At 36.3% G+C, this 15,999-nt stretch overlaps 1 protein-coding gene across 1 annotated transcript; it reads left to right on the forward strand.

The window, feature by feature from the left end:
* The first annotated feature begins 4,880 nt into the window (after positions 1–4,880).
* LOC134546229 (transmembrane protein 223) lies at positions 4,881–14,668 on the forward strand. Its single transcript, XM_063388863.1, has 3 exons — positions 4,881–5,492; positions 8,218–8,360; positions 14,450–14,668. Exons 1-3 carry the CDS (start codon positions 4,997–4,999, stop codon positions 14,600–14,602), a joined length of 792 nt encoding a protein of 263 aa, XP_063244933.1. The 5' UTR covers positions 4,881–4,996; the 3' UTR covers positions 14,603–14,668.
* Positions 14,669–15,999: the final 1,331 nt, after the last annotated feature.

Consider the following 15,999-nt stretch of genomic DNA (forward strand, 5'->3'; position numbering starts at 1 on the left):
CAGCATAATTTTCATGTTATTACATGCAAGGTCCATGCTGTAATGGACAAGGGAGCTTGGCACTGGGTTGTGAACCATAAGGAAAAGTTTATTCAAGTCGACCTTATTTATTCCACTCTAACCAGATATAATTTTATCCGAATACAAAACTTTATTACTTATATATTTATCTTAACAGTAAATAGAAAACTTTAAGTTTCCGAGATAATTAGCACTAGGACATCATACTAGTGATCATAAGACATTAAACATATATTCTCAATCACATTAAAATAGATAATTTACAATGATCGTAACACTTATGTCGACACGCGCACGTGCATATGATACGCCACAGGGACACAAACGTCCCGCGTGTATAAGAATCTACAAACTTATTTAAACGACAATTACACGACTGAATATGCTGGGCATGAAAGATAGTACAGGTTTAAGCATTGAATGCCCATTAAACCCGCCTGTTTTCTTTCTAGCGAATAAACGCTTCATCTAATCCCTTGCGAACGAACATGCAACTTTATCAAGACAGAACAGGGGAATGAATCCTTATCATATTCCCACTACAAACAATCTTCTTAATAGTTACGCCAGCATCTACAGCTCGATGCAAATGGCCACGTGGACCACTTACTGATTCAATTTAAAATGGAAAAGTTAAATGGACAATTACATTTACAGTGACTCGTCACGTTAGAATATACGGAAATATCAATTAAGCCAACGTGATATTAAAGAGCAACTTTACAATTAGCTCCACGCACGTGGCTGCGGTTGACGACCCATGGCAAGGTCTCGAGGAGTGAAGCTCCCTAAAGAGTATTCAAAACATTAAATTCTCACAAACGCAATCCAAAACCGATATAACCCAAACTTTAATTTTTTCCAGGTGGCATCCAAAACATATAATTTAGAGGAAAAGAGAACTATCATTAATTTAAATCATGGATACGCAGAGCCACCGTCTGCCACGAACACCACAGTTATCGAATACTTGCCATGCTCGTTTTTCGCTGCCATGCCGTCACTCGCCTAAGTCTTTTCTAGACCTCTACATTCGATTACAGTTACTAGTCGGTGCAGACCTAAATGAAGAATAAGAACGAGTCCGGGCTCTCCCGGGCTTAAATAACATGGCCCCGGCCAGGCGCGCACGCGCAGAACCCAGACTGGAGGGGATACAAGAAAGGAGTGAGAGGTGGAACTAGAGAGAGAAAGACTAACGGAAGACGGGATAGCAGTGGCCGCGCCCTGACGTCATCGTCGACGTGGCTGTTGCAGGTTTCACACTCATCTTGGAGCACTGATTTAATTAAGTTAAATACTACATGGTAGATTGAGGCCGACCGCGGAACTGTACGTAAAAGTTTAAGAAGATATTACACTGAAGGCTTCCATGAGCTTCATAGGAAAGTGTCAACAGGAGAAGTACTTTCACGTGAACCTTCACCTGCGTGTAACACAATCCTTAAAAATTAATAAATTAATTTGAGCTGAGTAAACAGTGTTCAAAAGGGTATTCTAATTAATTATAGCCAAGGATAGATGAAAAGGTTAAAGTAGCAAGTATTTAAACTAACTCATTTCGTTTAATCCTGGGCAAAAGCCTCATGTAAATCCTCATATAATTACATCCTTCTTTCACATATAAATTAATACTGATTAACCAATTAATACTGATAGCAAGGAAAACACTAGTACAAATGTCACGGCATTATACGTGAACGTAATTCTATATTTCTTTAGACAAATAGAATTGAATACTTGATAAAAAAACTTGATAGATAGAATACTTTATAATAATATTAAACGTTAACACACAGGGACCATGAATGTCGTTAGCACTGACAAATGCCTCATTAGACAATACAAAACCCGTAAATGAACAAGCAGGCAACCGCGTCCTAACCTACACTAGGCAGTATGAAACTTACTTTAAAGCATGACATCAAAAGAAAACCCACAAAAAAAAACATTAAATACATTACGTAAAAGCGAAAGACAAGTCCTAATGAAGAGTGAAGACATGACGGGGAGAAACGTCAAACAAACTACACGTAGCAAAGAGAGCAATTAATCCAAAAAGAATAGGGTAAAATAAATGCCAAATAGAATTTAGAAGGTGACAGCCGAGTAAAGAATTTAGAGTTTAGCTATGGCCAGTTACTAATTACATGACTGTAAGGGTCACCACCTTACAAACACTTACGTGCATTCTCCCCGCTGTCACACTCTCTCCTAATCAACTATCTGACCTACATGCTTAAATCAGCGCATAACCAGCACCGACTGGTTATCACGACCAATCTACCTGAGTGCTAACGAACAAGAAGAGCCTTCAAGGCAATACACGCAGTTTTAAGTAAAACAGAGGGCGCCACGCGCATGCGCGGACACCTCAAGAGGGGAAGTCAAGCACAGCACAAGACGCAGGGAGGGGGGGGGAAAAGGAGGAAGGGGAGGAGTGCCAAAGCCCGCCGCGCGGCGCGAAGTTCAATCACAGCGCACCGACCACTTCAACACTATTGAAAACTACATGTCGGTGAAAGCAAAGGTTGATGGTTCCGCGTTGCGCGTAGGCTGCCGGCCCGTCGGAGCTCCTGAAGGACACTGACGGTGTCACCGCGCGCAACCCTCCTCCCCCACCAGCCCTCCCGCCGAAATGTGTGAATTTCGCGGGAAACTGAACCGGCCAGGTTCGGGACAAATCGCACAGTGAACATGATTTTGTAAGGACTGAAATATGAATTGATAAAAAATAATGTTTAATAAAAACCTGTGGAAAAATATACATAAATCAATTTGTTGTAGTGCGGCGGAGGGATATGCCACACCCGGCCGGATCCTTCCGTCGGCGCAGCACTCGTTGCATGGCGTTCGCCTCGTCGCACGAACTACACTTAGCTGCGCGCACGAGCGCGTTCGGTGCACACGCTTTTGCGAGACGTTGATGAGGCATAGCGGTCTATGCGACATAGAGGAGCATTGGCGGTCGGCGTCAGTATCACGTAGAGTCGCCGGAGACACGGGCCTACGTGCCACTAGCCCAGTTTATTAAGTGTTATGTATTAGTGATATATTTGTTCGTCAAACCTTTAATTAGCCAACATTAGACTTTTTTTTAACGTTTTATTTATTTTTGGAATAGTGTTGGAGTGGTCTACTTAAATAATAATTTCATTTATTTAATAATAAATTTTTGCCATTTTTATGCTTATTCATGTTTGTTGTCATTGGTAGGTCAAACCCTACCCTATAAAGTTATTAGAGAAATTAGGTATTTTATTTTCAAAGTTTGTTTACAGTGTAATAACAAGAGGGATAAATGTGTGCATGTAGTAGCAAAGAATAAATAAGTTACAGACTGGTGTCCTAAGTGGGGCATTAGTACAGAAGTTGTATGTACAGGTTAAAGATACCTATTCTGTTACAAGGGGGTGTTTCTCAAGTCCAACTGAATTCTAAGAATCAGCTGGGGGGCAAAGTCAAAATGGGAATGCCTAGAAGTAGGAAGGAAAATACTAGGAAGGTTTTTAAAGAGAGGAGGAGAACAGAAAGGGGAAAAAATGTGATGGTCGTGAGGACAGTAGGGGAATGGAATAGGCTGGAGGAGGAGTGTGTGGCGGCTGGGAGTGTGGACCAGTTCAGAAGGAGAGTGAGGGGGAAGTAAGGAGAATGCTTGCCACCGGGAACTTTGTACCCAATTGCAGCTATTAATTAATTATATTAATTAAATTAATTAATGAATAATAGTGGGACGTCTATGAAAACCTGGAAAATTACTCTGGAATAAATGTAAATAATATTAAGGAGCCAATATAAGTAGCAATTGCTTATATCACAAAAATAAGAGCTGTTCAAATGAAATGTCAAAACGGAAATAAGGCTATATATAAACGCAGTGTTTCGGCAACTGAACTATTATATAACTTAGGCCTATTTAACTTAAAAAGTTGCTTAATTCAATTGTTACGTAAATCATTTTAAAACGGTACATTTACAAATACTTTACGTAAGCCAAGATGAGCGAAATCGCGGGGATAAAATTGTCAATACAAGACCATAACAAACTTTTATTTACGGAAATTCCAACTAGGCTCAGTGGTTGATTGAATCTGACTGTATTATTTATATTGTGCTGCTTTTATATTACACATTTTGTAAGGTGACCTTACTTGTTACGAATAATTAGACTTGAAAAACGAACTAGTAGTTTCATTTGTCCACAAGGAACAATGAACAATGGATACGATCTTGCCCCCTCTTCTGTCAAAACATGTTTTTTTTTTTTTTTTTTTTTTTTTTTTTTTTTTTTTTTTTAGTTGTTTGTATGGTTAACGGCTTTCGCCCACCACAACCAGAACTAAATCATTCCAATCTTTATCATATCGTAGCATTCAAATCTCTTACTGTAATTTAACACCCATGCCTTACCCGGGACTCGAACCCAGAACCCCTCGCACCGTAAGCAAACATGTTTCTGTCTCACTCACTCGAAGAGTAGTTCCAGAGATTGCCGTCGACAGCAGTAAATGGCACTGAAAGCATATGTACCAGCAGTCTATGTATTTCTAGGTCGTTGGTGTATAGCTATTCACTGCTTTTATCCAGAGTTGGTAATACAGGCCCTAATAATAATAGTAATTTCTAACTATATAAAGAACAATTGAATATATATGTTCAATTTTTCAATTAATTTTTTTTTTTGCATTTTTGCGTTTTTTTTGTCGAAAAAATGTTTATAGCATTATAAAGGTTATAGTTAAATATTTGTGATTCTGATTTGTGTAATATAAGAATATAACTCCCATGTAGTTGGCACATAGAGTAACTACACAATTCGAACTTGACGGACATGTGAAAAAATACTCCCCTATTTTTTGCCCTATGTTCTTATTCTATGAACGAATGAAGAAAAATGGTAATTATGAGCTGAAACTCCTGCAACCATGATATATGGTCGTTGCCTGCAACAATTATTTGCCAAGCGAGAGCAACAATGTTGAGAATTGTAACGTCTGTGCTTCTACATGTTTCAAAATCTCCACATATATCATTATCGCATTATAGTGTAAACAATTACCTGTCCACCGACTGCTCTAAACTTTTAAGTTTTGCGTCTTATGTTTATAAATCATGCGCGCGTAATTTGAGAATAAGGAAGAATTTGAGCGATGAAGCTATTGGACTTGTTAACAGTGGAGTGAGAAAAATATCAACTCAAAGTGCTGCATATAGTACTGGGATTGAAGAGAACACAAAAGTTGTTAAAGATGTGTTGTTATACAGATATGACCGACTTAAATATATGCGTGCATTGAGCCTTTTTGGGGTTAGTCAGTATTTGTTTTGGACTTTCCTAGGGCATACGACATACACCACACTCAAAGATGTGCCAGTAGAGGAGAAAAATGATAATGACCCTTGGTGGAAAAAAATCAACTTGGGTGAACAAAAGTATAGACTGGGGATTACCATCCTCTGTTTGGTTGTGGGTAATACATTTTATATTTATTTTGTTCTGTAGATCCAACCTTTAATCCTGTAATTATGTAGTCAATAGATTTTGAAATTCTCTTTAGTGAAGAGTACAATGAAGTCTAGGGTAAATATTTACTTGGGCGGTATTTCCGAAAAAAAATGTTAAAAATCCGAAAATACCTTTATTTTATGCTCTTCAACTTCCTCTTTTCATTAAAAGTGGCGGAGGTAAGAAATTCCAAATACTTTAGGAGATATCGAATTTTTAAATTTCATCATATGTAGTTGAGCGGTATTTGCGAAAATAAATGTTAAAAATCCGAAAATACCTTTATCATGTGCTCTTCAACTTCCTCTTTTCATTAAAAGCGGCGGAGATAAGAAATTCCAAATACTTTAGGAGATATCGAATTTTTTAATTTTGCAATACAAGACCTGTGGAACCATTCGAGCGGCGCCATTTTTGTTATTTTGCCGTGTGTTCGTGAATACGTGAATCGTGAATGCGTAATTAATAAAATGTTTGATTAGGTCAGGTCAGTTACATTATTAATACTTTCAAACTAAGCCGACATTAAAAATTATTTTGTGAATTAATTTTAATGGCTGTTTAGTTTTAAAATATTTATAATGTAACTGACCTGACCAAACAAACCCGGACAGAGGGTGAACAGTAAACTAAAATGGTCGATTAGGTCAGGTCAGTTACATTATAAACACTTTGAAACTAAGGTTATATTAAAAATAATGTGAATTAATTTTAATTATTCTTTAGTTTTAAATTATTTATAATGTAACTGACCTTACCTAACAAACCCGTAACAAAGGATGTACAGTAACAACTCACGTAAATTTTTTTGTTACTTATTACTTGCGCAACAACATCAAAATAACAAATAAGACTTTAAAATTAGAAACGTTAAAAACTCACCTAAGTTGGAGGCGGTAACTAAACACCGTTTTAAACAATAATTGAACTAAATAATCACGTATTAGTTCATTTGAATTCTGGCCTATCACGAACAATCACGTGACATCATTATCCAATAAAAAAATAGATACTCGTACGTAAACAAGAAACAATGGTGTACGCACGCCACAGGAATGCGCTGGTTTTGTGCTGAAATTTAAAAATTCGATATCTCCTAAAGTATTTGGAATTTCTAATCTCCGCCGCTTTTAATGAAAAGAGGAATTTGAAGAGCATATAATAAAGGTATTTTCGGATTTTTAACATTTTTTTTCGCAAATACCACTCAACTACATATGAAGAAATTTAAAAATTCGATATCTCCTAAAGTATTTGGAATTTCTAATCTCCGCCGATTTTAATGAAAAGAGGAAGTTGAAGAGCATAAAATAAAGGTATTTTCGGATTTTTAACATTTTTTTTTCGGAAATACCGCCCAAGTAAATATTTACCAAGTCTAGAGCAACAGCTGGGAAAAAAAGCAGCATCAAAAAAGAGAAAATGCTAACTGAAAATTATTGAAACTGTTTCAAGATTGAAATGATATCGATTTCATTCATTTTTAATTTGCTAAACCACAGTTTTCCTAGATTTCAAAGTCCTTCCGTTCTGTAAATTGTAAGTCGCAGATATTCAAAAAAATACTAGAATTCCAAAAATTGTGTTTTTGAACACTACAGTCGTTCCTTTATGTACCTTGAAAACAGGGTAAATATGTAGTTTAGCTGTATTTGCGAAAAAAAAATGTTAAAAATCAGAAAATACTTTTATTATATGCTCTTTCAATTCCTCTTTTCATTAAACCCGGCAGAGATAAGAAATTCCAAATACTTTAGGAGATATCGCCGTTATTATTTTGCAATACAAGACCTGTGCTATCATTCGACCGACACCATTTTTTTTATTTTGCCGTGTTTTGTGAATGCCTAATTAATTAAAATGGTTGATTAGGTCAGTTCAGTTACATTATAAATACTTTCAAACTAAGCGGACATTAAAAATAATGTGAATTAATTTTAATGGTTCTTTAGTTTTAAAGTATTTATAATGTAACTGACCTGACCAAACAAACCGGGACAAAGGATGAACAGTAGGAACTCACATAATTTTTTTTTGCTTATTACTTGCGCAAAAATATCCAAATAACAAATAACACATTAAAATTTCAAACGTTAAAAACTCACCTAAGTTAGAGGCGGGTACAATTCCTTTGCCATTAGTAGAAAATGATTGTCGTTCACCTACGTCGCGAAAAAAAAAGTTCATACTCGTAAACAAGAAACAATGTGAATGCCGCATGAATGCCCAGGTATTGTGATGAAAATTAAAAAATTTGATATCTCCTAAAGTATTTGGAATTTATTATCTCTGCCGGGTTTAATGAAAAGAGGAAGTTAAAGAGCATATAATTTAAGTATTTTTGGATTTTTAACATTTTTTCCACAAATACCGCTAAACTACATATTTACCGAAAACAGTGTTTAAAAATTCCTTAACCTCCTGGATTCTTAAAAACTACAATTTTTAGGCTACAGTGTAGTGTCACGGCTGCCACTATGTTGTGCTATAATAGCATAGCTGAGACTGTTTTCAAAAAGACAGGGATTTTTTTAAAGTCATTACTTAATGGCCAGGTTGATTTCTAACTTAATTGGTTTTTCATTGTAAGTGAATATTATTCAATATAATTTGTAATATATAGTTTAGTTTGCATTTCAACATAATCTGGAAGGTTTTTACTTAAGTATGTTCATGATATTTATTTTTAGGACATGGTCTTTTGGCATCAACTTGGCTGTACTCATTAAAATCTATACGCTACTTGGTCCTGCGTAAAGGTGGCAATAATGTTTCCATAGTGACCTACACTCCAGTTGGCCAAACTAGAACAATAACTACAGATTTGAATAAGGTAAAGTATTTTAAACTTTTGCAAAATATATTAAATATATATTGTAATACAAAATTAACTAACTTTATTATGGCTGAAAGTAGCGGCTCTTGTAGAAAAAATTAGGAAAATATTGTTTTTGTGTTTTAGTTATGTTTTGATTATCACACAAAATATTTTTTTAGTTAGTTTTTCTGAAAAAAAAATTGCTAGTGGAAAGGGTAAATAAGTCCACGAGGGTTGTGTGGTGACGATTAAAAAGGAGATTATGTGAAAATTGATTAAAATTGGCTTATAATTAAATTACAGTTAGTCCAGTCAGAGTTCCATCCATTACAAGCAATGTGCCTTATTTCCGTTTTGACATTTCATTTGAACAGCTCTAATTTTTGTGATATAAGCAATTGCTACTTATATTGGCTCCTTAATATTATTTACATTTATTCCAGAGTAATTTTCCAGGTTTTCATAGACGTCCCACTATTATTCATTAATTAATTTAATTAATATAATTAATTAATAGCTGCAATTGGGTACAAAGTGCCCGGTGGCAAGCATTCTCCTTACTTCCCCCTCACTCTCCTTCTGAACTGGTCCACACTCCCAGCCGCCACACACTCCTCCTCCAGCCTATTCCATTCCCCTACTGTCCTCACGACCATCACATTTTTTCCCCTTTCTGTTCTCCTCCTCTCTTTGAAAACCTTCCTAGTATTTTCCTTCCTACTTCTAGGTATTCCCATTTTGACTTTGCCCCCCAGCTGATTCTTAGAATTCAGTTGGACTTGAGAAACACCCCCTTGTAACAGAATAGGTATCTTTAACCTGTACATACAACTTCTGTACTAATGCCCCACTTAGGACACCAGTCTGTAACTTATTTATTCTTTGCTACTACATGCACACATTTATCCCTCTTGTTATTACACTGTAAACAAACTTTGAAAATAAAATACCTAATTTCTCTAATAACTTTATAGGGTAGGGTTTGACCTACCAATGACAACAAACATGAATGAGCATAAAAATGGCAAAAATTTATTATTAAATAAATGAAATTATTATTTATGTAGACCACTCCAACACTATTCCAAAAATAAATAAAACGTTAAAAAAAAGTCTAATGTTGCCATATATGTTGTTCACAACGTAAACAAAAGTCATTAAGGTTTTCCAGTAACAAGGTTAAAGTTTATTAAATTCTTAAATTGTCATTTATCAGGGTTATTATAATTTGGCCAGCTCAGAGCGATAAAGCAATACAATTCCACGTTTTAGGTCTTCAGAGCTTGATTGTCTCGGTTTGTGTTATTTAAAATTAGGCTGTGAAAAACAAAGGAAATGTTTCAAGTCTTAGGCCACACAACAAACAAATGTTCACACAAACATGACTGTGAAAATAGCCTGAAAACTGTCGGGTGTCAGTTTTCAATAGGCCTACCTGGAACTATTTCGTGCATAATGTCAATTGCACTGTCCCGTACCAACACAGACACAAATTATGCTCGCGCATGAACAATTTACAGTGTTTTTAATGCTACCGTCAGGATGTCCTGATGGGAAGGTGTATTTCACAAGTGGGACCAAAACGTTTAATTTCCCAGGCTCTCAGTTTGAGGCACTTCCAAAGCCTCGGCCAATCACAGGGCGCTGTCCAGGAAATCAAAGAAAGAGAGATGTAACAATCTCAAAATTATAAATTAATAGTTATAACCAAACTGTGACTTGGCAACACCTTTAAATATGTATTAAATAGTGTTCAAAACACAAAAATTATTTTTATAGCTGTAAACTAAACAAATAGTCACCTTAGGTATCTTAGCAACTGCAATCAAAATGTAAACAATGGTTTAAATGTATAGTTCCAGGTCTCTGTACTTGCAGGATAACCAAATGATTTGAAACCTTATAGGGTGAAGTGGGGTAAGTGGGATCAGGAAATCACATAGTTCAACTTTGAGGTGTAATCCTTAAAAAGTTATCAGGCATAGGGAGATAATTTTTTTTTTTGCACATTCTATATAATGTTTCCAGTATCCCTTAATATTTTAGTTATTATATATTAAATAGTTAATAAGTAACATAGATTTTTTCAACATAAACTGCAGTGATCCCACTTACCCCATGGTTTGGGGTAAGTAGGATCGTCACCTGTATCCCTCCAATTAAGTGTGTGCCATTTTATATGGGGCATGTGGGTTATACACCATTTTCAGCTGATCATTTTGGTGAAAACAAAACTGTTTTATAGTAATAGGTTCAGAAGATACAAACTTTTTTGCAGGCCAATGTGTGTGATCACAGCAGTCAACAAAGGTAAATTAGTCATTTAAATTTAAATCAGACAGAATAACCCTGTTCATATAAATACTAACTTAATGATAACTTATTTAAAGCTAAACTGCCTCTGTTTTAAACATACCTACACCACAAAGTAAACTTTTAAAAAATAATAAATTCACACAATAGACTGCACTTACCTTACATGTAGCATACACACAATCATAGTTATTAAAATGTAAATATTTCCTTAAATTATCTTCCAGGTCTCAAGTTAGTTTTTACTCTTAAAACTAATTGTAACTTATATGCATGGTACTATTTACATATTAACCTATTTTTTAAGAGGTTCCAGTTGTATTTGTCTGTTACTTTGGTGGTCACTGAGGTTACTGCACATTATAAGAAGCAAATGAAAGTTCAAAAATTATTTCACCTTGATGACCCAATTTTGGTTCTAATAATACCATGACAACATCCTTGCATCCCACTTCAGAAATATCATCAGGTGTACACCAAACAAATGTACTTGCACTTGCAGTCTTCCGACAAAGAAACTTCACAGTTGGTTCTCCTGTGTCATTGCAACTAATAACTTGGCCAACATAATGTATTACAGTTTTCTTAGTAGCAAATCGAACAAGTACCCATTTTCCAACTGTGAGTTCATTTGATTGATTGAGACTAACTATAATTTCACTGTTCCGCATTTCTTCATTTGTTTCGACCAATACACTTTTGTAGGTCACACTGTCATCCTCACTCAATGACATACAATCTTCAGTCGATTCTGAACTGCTGTCAGAAACCTGAATTTGCCTTGATTTGTGTTTTTTGGGTGCGGGCTTCTTTGTCTGTTTTGCTTTTCTTTTCTGTGTTACTGTCTGTAAAACATTTTTGTCAGTTGACAGTTTTGCAGCTGTAATGACTTCAGCCCCTTTACATACTTTTTTCCGTGTTGTTTTCTCACATTATTAGTTTGCTTAACTAAGGAGAGCAAAAGTGTTTCAAAACTGGTTGAGACAGAACCATTGGATGATTTTAGTGGAGTTTGAAGATCTTTTGATGTTGAAGCATCCGCAGAGGTAGAAATATCTAATGGTAATTCCCTAGTCAGTTTAGTCTGATGGTCTCTTGTAGTATCCATTGTCATAGGTTGGCAAATATTTGACGCAACAGAACAAGGAGGGCATGCTTGGCTAATTTCTTTTCCTGATGAAACAGCTGGGCCATCACGAGACTGGGAGGATTTCTTAATAGCTTCTTCGAATCTTCTCAGTGCATGTGGATCGTACTTGGAAGGATCAACTACAGAATTGTTAAATGGAAAAATTCCACCCTTACGGAAGCCTGCTGAAATATTTTCTGCTTTGCTGTCCTTCCAAACATTTCCAATCAGAGTGACAAACTCTTTTTTAGGAATTTTACTTCCTTGATGATGCCGTTGCCACAGAGTAATTTTTTTCATCCCATGCACTCTTTATGCCCCTGAAAACAGCCAAGTCCATTGGCTGCAGTAGGTGGCTGCTGTGTGGGGGCAATTTCAAAATGGTAATATTATTTTCAACTGCTAGTTGGACAACTTTAGGATCTATGTGGGTTGAGTGGCCATCAAAGATCAGCAAAATTGGCCTCTCCTTTGATAAAGAAGTAATGAAAGTCCTTTGGAAGTAATTGATGAAAACTTCTGTTTCCATCCACCCATTAGGTGTGGCTGCATATGATGTATTTGGGTACCCAACACCTTCAGGAGCAATCCACTGATCCCAAATGTTTTTTCCTTTGAATATAACAAGTGGCGGCAGTTTCTTTCGTGCAGCATTCCCTCCCAAAAAAAACAGTTACATTTTCCTTACCAGGCCCACTTGTAATCCTTGATGATGGACTGTTTTTTTGTCCTACAACTTTGGTGTTTGCAGGGTCCATGCAAAAACTGGTCTCATCGATATTATATATTTGGTGAGGTTAGTCATTCAAATTTAGTTCATCCAGTGTTGATTTTAGAAGTTTAAAATATTCATCAATCAAGAATGAGTCAGTTGCCTTCTTTCTTGCATACTCTATGGACTGTGGCTTCTTAATGGATAGATTATGCTTTTTTTTTTTGAAATTTAGGAACCAATCTTCTCCCGTTACTCAATTTTTGAATGGTGTTTGTAAATTATTCTCTTTCACATTCTTTCCAACTATTTGCAAAACTTCTTTCCTACCAAGCCCCCCAACCCCACTTTTCCATAACCTTGATACATTCTACCAGTGTGTGTTCATCATTTATCGGTATCGCCAGGGGGTGCAACAACTAAATTTCCAAAAGGGAGGGGGGGGGGGGGGCAATATACCTTTTTATAAAGAATCATCGATCCCCCCCTATTGAAACGGGGGGTCCGGGGGTCCTCCCCCGAGAAAATTTGTATTTCAAGGTGGAAAATGGTGCTATTTAAGCAGTTTTATTATCTAAAAATTGATTACACAGCACTTTCTTTGCCCCCGTTTGCCCCCACTTCAAGGTTTCAGAGGGAGGGCAAAATACCCTTGCCCCTCCTGTTGCGCCCCTGGGTATCGCTGTACTTCTTCCTAAAGTTTCACTTTTTCCTCTCTTACCATTCAAATGGTTCATAAGAGAAGAGTATGGAATTGAATACTTTCTTGTAACACCTCTAGCCGATATATTACCACATCTTACTTGAGTTAGAGTACAATGTAGTGTTTCTTTGGAGTAACTTTCACCCTTTGCAGTCTTTTTTTATAATTCCTCACCATTTTGACTTAAATCATCAAACCTGAAACCAAATACAAACAGTAACTATAACTGGGGTGAGATCTCATGATCCCACTGGTCATGATCCCACTGCCCCACTGGTCATGATCCCCATATAAAATATCAAGGGCAAAATATAGCTGTTTTTAAATGCAATCACTGTCATTTTCATAGTTTTTTTTACCCTGAGAAGGCAAGTCAGGACACTGCAACTTTAACCAGCAGACCAAAATTCTCATTATGAGCTCATGATCAAAGGTTAATAATAGAGTTTTTCAATTTGACATTTTTGGCAAAAAAAAAAAAAAAGAGGTGCTTATGTTGAACTACAATTATTTAAATAACATAAAGAAACATCAAAGTACTCAAAAATGTAAATAAACCCTTCTAAATATATATCACCAACATACAAACTGCAGTAATCCCACTTACCCCACTTCACCCTACTTATGTTGCAAGTTGCAATTTAGCATTTTACATTGGCTCGGTCATGATTCATGTCATTCCTATTTTATCATGGATTTTCAGGAAATTTATTCTGATAGCACGTTTACATTTTGTTCTTATAAATATTTACTAAACATTTTTGAGCTATAAAATGATGCACAAGTGATTATTATGAACAGTTGTGTGACTATTTACCGTAATTGATAATCTTTATTAGTGTTAGTAAGGCACTATCATGCATTTGCAGTTTATCCTTCAAATGATAGTAATGGCAAGAAGTAACCAACATGGTTACTCTTACCGAGCCTTAAACATAAATAGTAATGTTGAGTTTTCTATGCAGTACACCAGTCCCTCACTTAGCACCACTAATGCGTTCCTAAAAGTAGCATGTAGTGAGATTTCATTGTACAACTTGACATATACAGAATAAAAGATGCAATAATGATGTGTATAAATATGGTATTTACATAGAAAGTAGTGTATTATACTGATATTTTAATAGACTGTATTCATCTTGCCAGACTTACACGTGGAAAGGTGTATTTGTGCGCTTGCTGTTGTATCGTATAATTTCTCAAGCCTGTATGACGTGCAGGTAGTAATAGGCAGTCATGTTTTGCAGGTGAGCTGCACAGAGAGTCGGCTGAGTGCTCGGGTGCACCTGCCAGTGAAGGTGAAGGGCTACTCGTTGTACTTCATGCTGGACAAGGACGGGGAGTTCTTCAACCCTCAGCTGTTTGACCGCACGGTTGGGATGAGGCGGCAACTTAATTAGTGGCGTGTGTGCATGTGTGTGCAGAATCATAGTGGGTAAATAAAGTTTAATTTCTCACAAAGAAAATTGTTTTGATGAGGCCCTGCAGCTAGCAAATGCTCCCCGTATCAACGTATAGCAAAATTTGACCCACCATAAGCATAAATCTTACATTAAAGGCTGTTTAATCCGGCACGTTTGGGACCGCAACTGTGCCGTTTAATGATTTTTACTGGAGTACAGAACATTGAAATATTTTAAAGGGGATATCAGTGAAAAACTAATATACAGAACAATGATTTATATTCATAAAAAGATGTAATAAACTTCTCTGTGGCAAGAAAAATATACAGTCATAAGATTATACGGACGAGTATCCACCCGCTAGGAAACACTGCACTGACGTCCAAAATGAGTGTCAATAAAAACTGGGCAACTAAAATGCCTGCCCATTGACACAACCTAGCGGTAAAGAAAGGCCAATAAATGTTTAAAGTTGCTATAAAAAATCATGAGAACGGTTTGATCGGTGCAAGATCACAGAATGAGCTAAACGAAATAATTTTGAATCAAAGAAAGATTATTACTCTCATTGTGTTGGTGATATCTGAGGTCAGTTAACATTAAGGGGCCCACCTAGTCAGGGGTGTATGTTAGTGAGGCGAGGTGAAGTGCTACGCTCGTTGGTGCTTCTAGCGCAGTGTCACCTCCAAGCACATAACTGGCATGCAGTCTTTTCATCGTACACAGGGCAACTATGAGATTTGAGAGGTAACATTACATTATGTGGCAGAGAAAAGAAGATACAGGTACAATGCAAGGCCCTTGAGTGCTTTCAAGAATCTGTAGCAGGCATTTCATTTCTAAATTTCTTTCTGAAATCACATGTTTTATCCCTTTTCACTCTCCTAAAAATACAGTTTTAAAATTTTTTACGGAAACAGACCTACTCGTCCACTTTCAGTGCATTCTTAAATGTAGACATCACTATGATATCATGAGTAGTTATAAAACTGAGTGGTTTCTTGTGAAGCGCTCACACTTTGTGTGCACATATATAGGTGGGTCTTTTAACAGTTGCTTGTGGCTCAAATTTTGTTAATAGTCTGTGAAATATTCTCTTAATTATTATTCTGTTCCTTTAAGATATGCTACATTTGAATCTACATTGTAGGTTTTTTTTGTTAAATGGAAAAAAATATGTATTGCCAGTTTTTTTCTTTCCAATTTAAAGTTGGACTTGTGTTATCATCTGCAACAGGTCACTGTTGGATTATGAACGTGTGATTTCGAACAGCAACATCTGCTCTAGCTCAGCTCTTACCACTAAGGTCAACTGTTGCTTGGCCTATTCTGAGAGACAGTCTAGCTCTAGCACCTTCTGCATAAGAATCACACTAACACAATTTATTGCAGGA

The sequence above is a fragment of the Bacillus rossius genome, chromosome 1, assembly GCF_032445375.1.
Source record: "Bacillus rossius redtenbacheri isolate Brsri chromosome 1, Brsri_v3, whole genome shotgun sequence".
Taxonomy (NCBI): Eukaryota; Metazoa; Arthropoda; class Insecta; order Phasmatodea; family Bacillidae; genus Bacillus; species Bacillus rossius.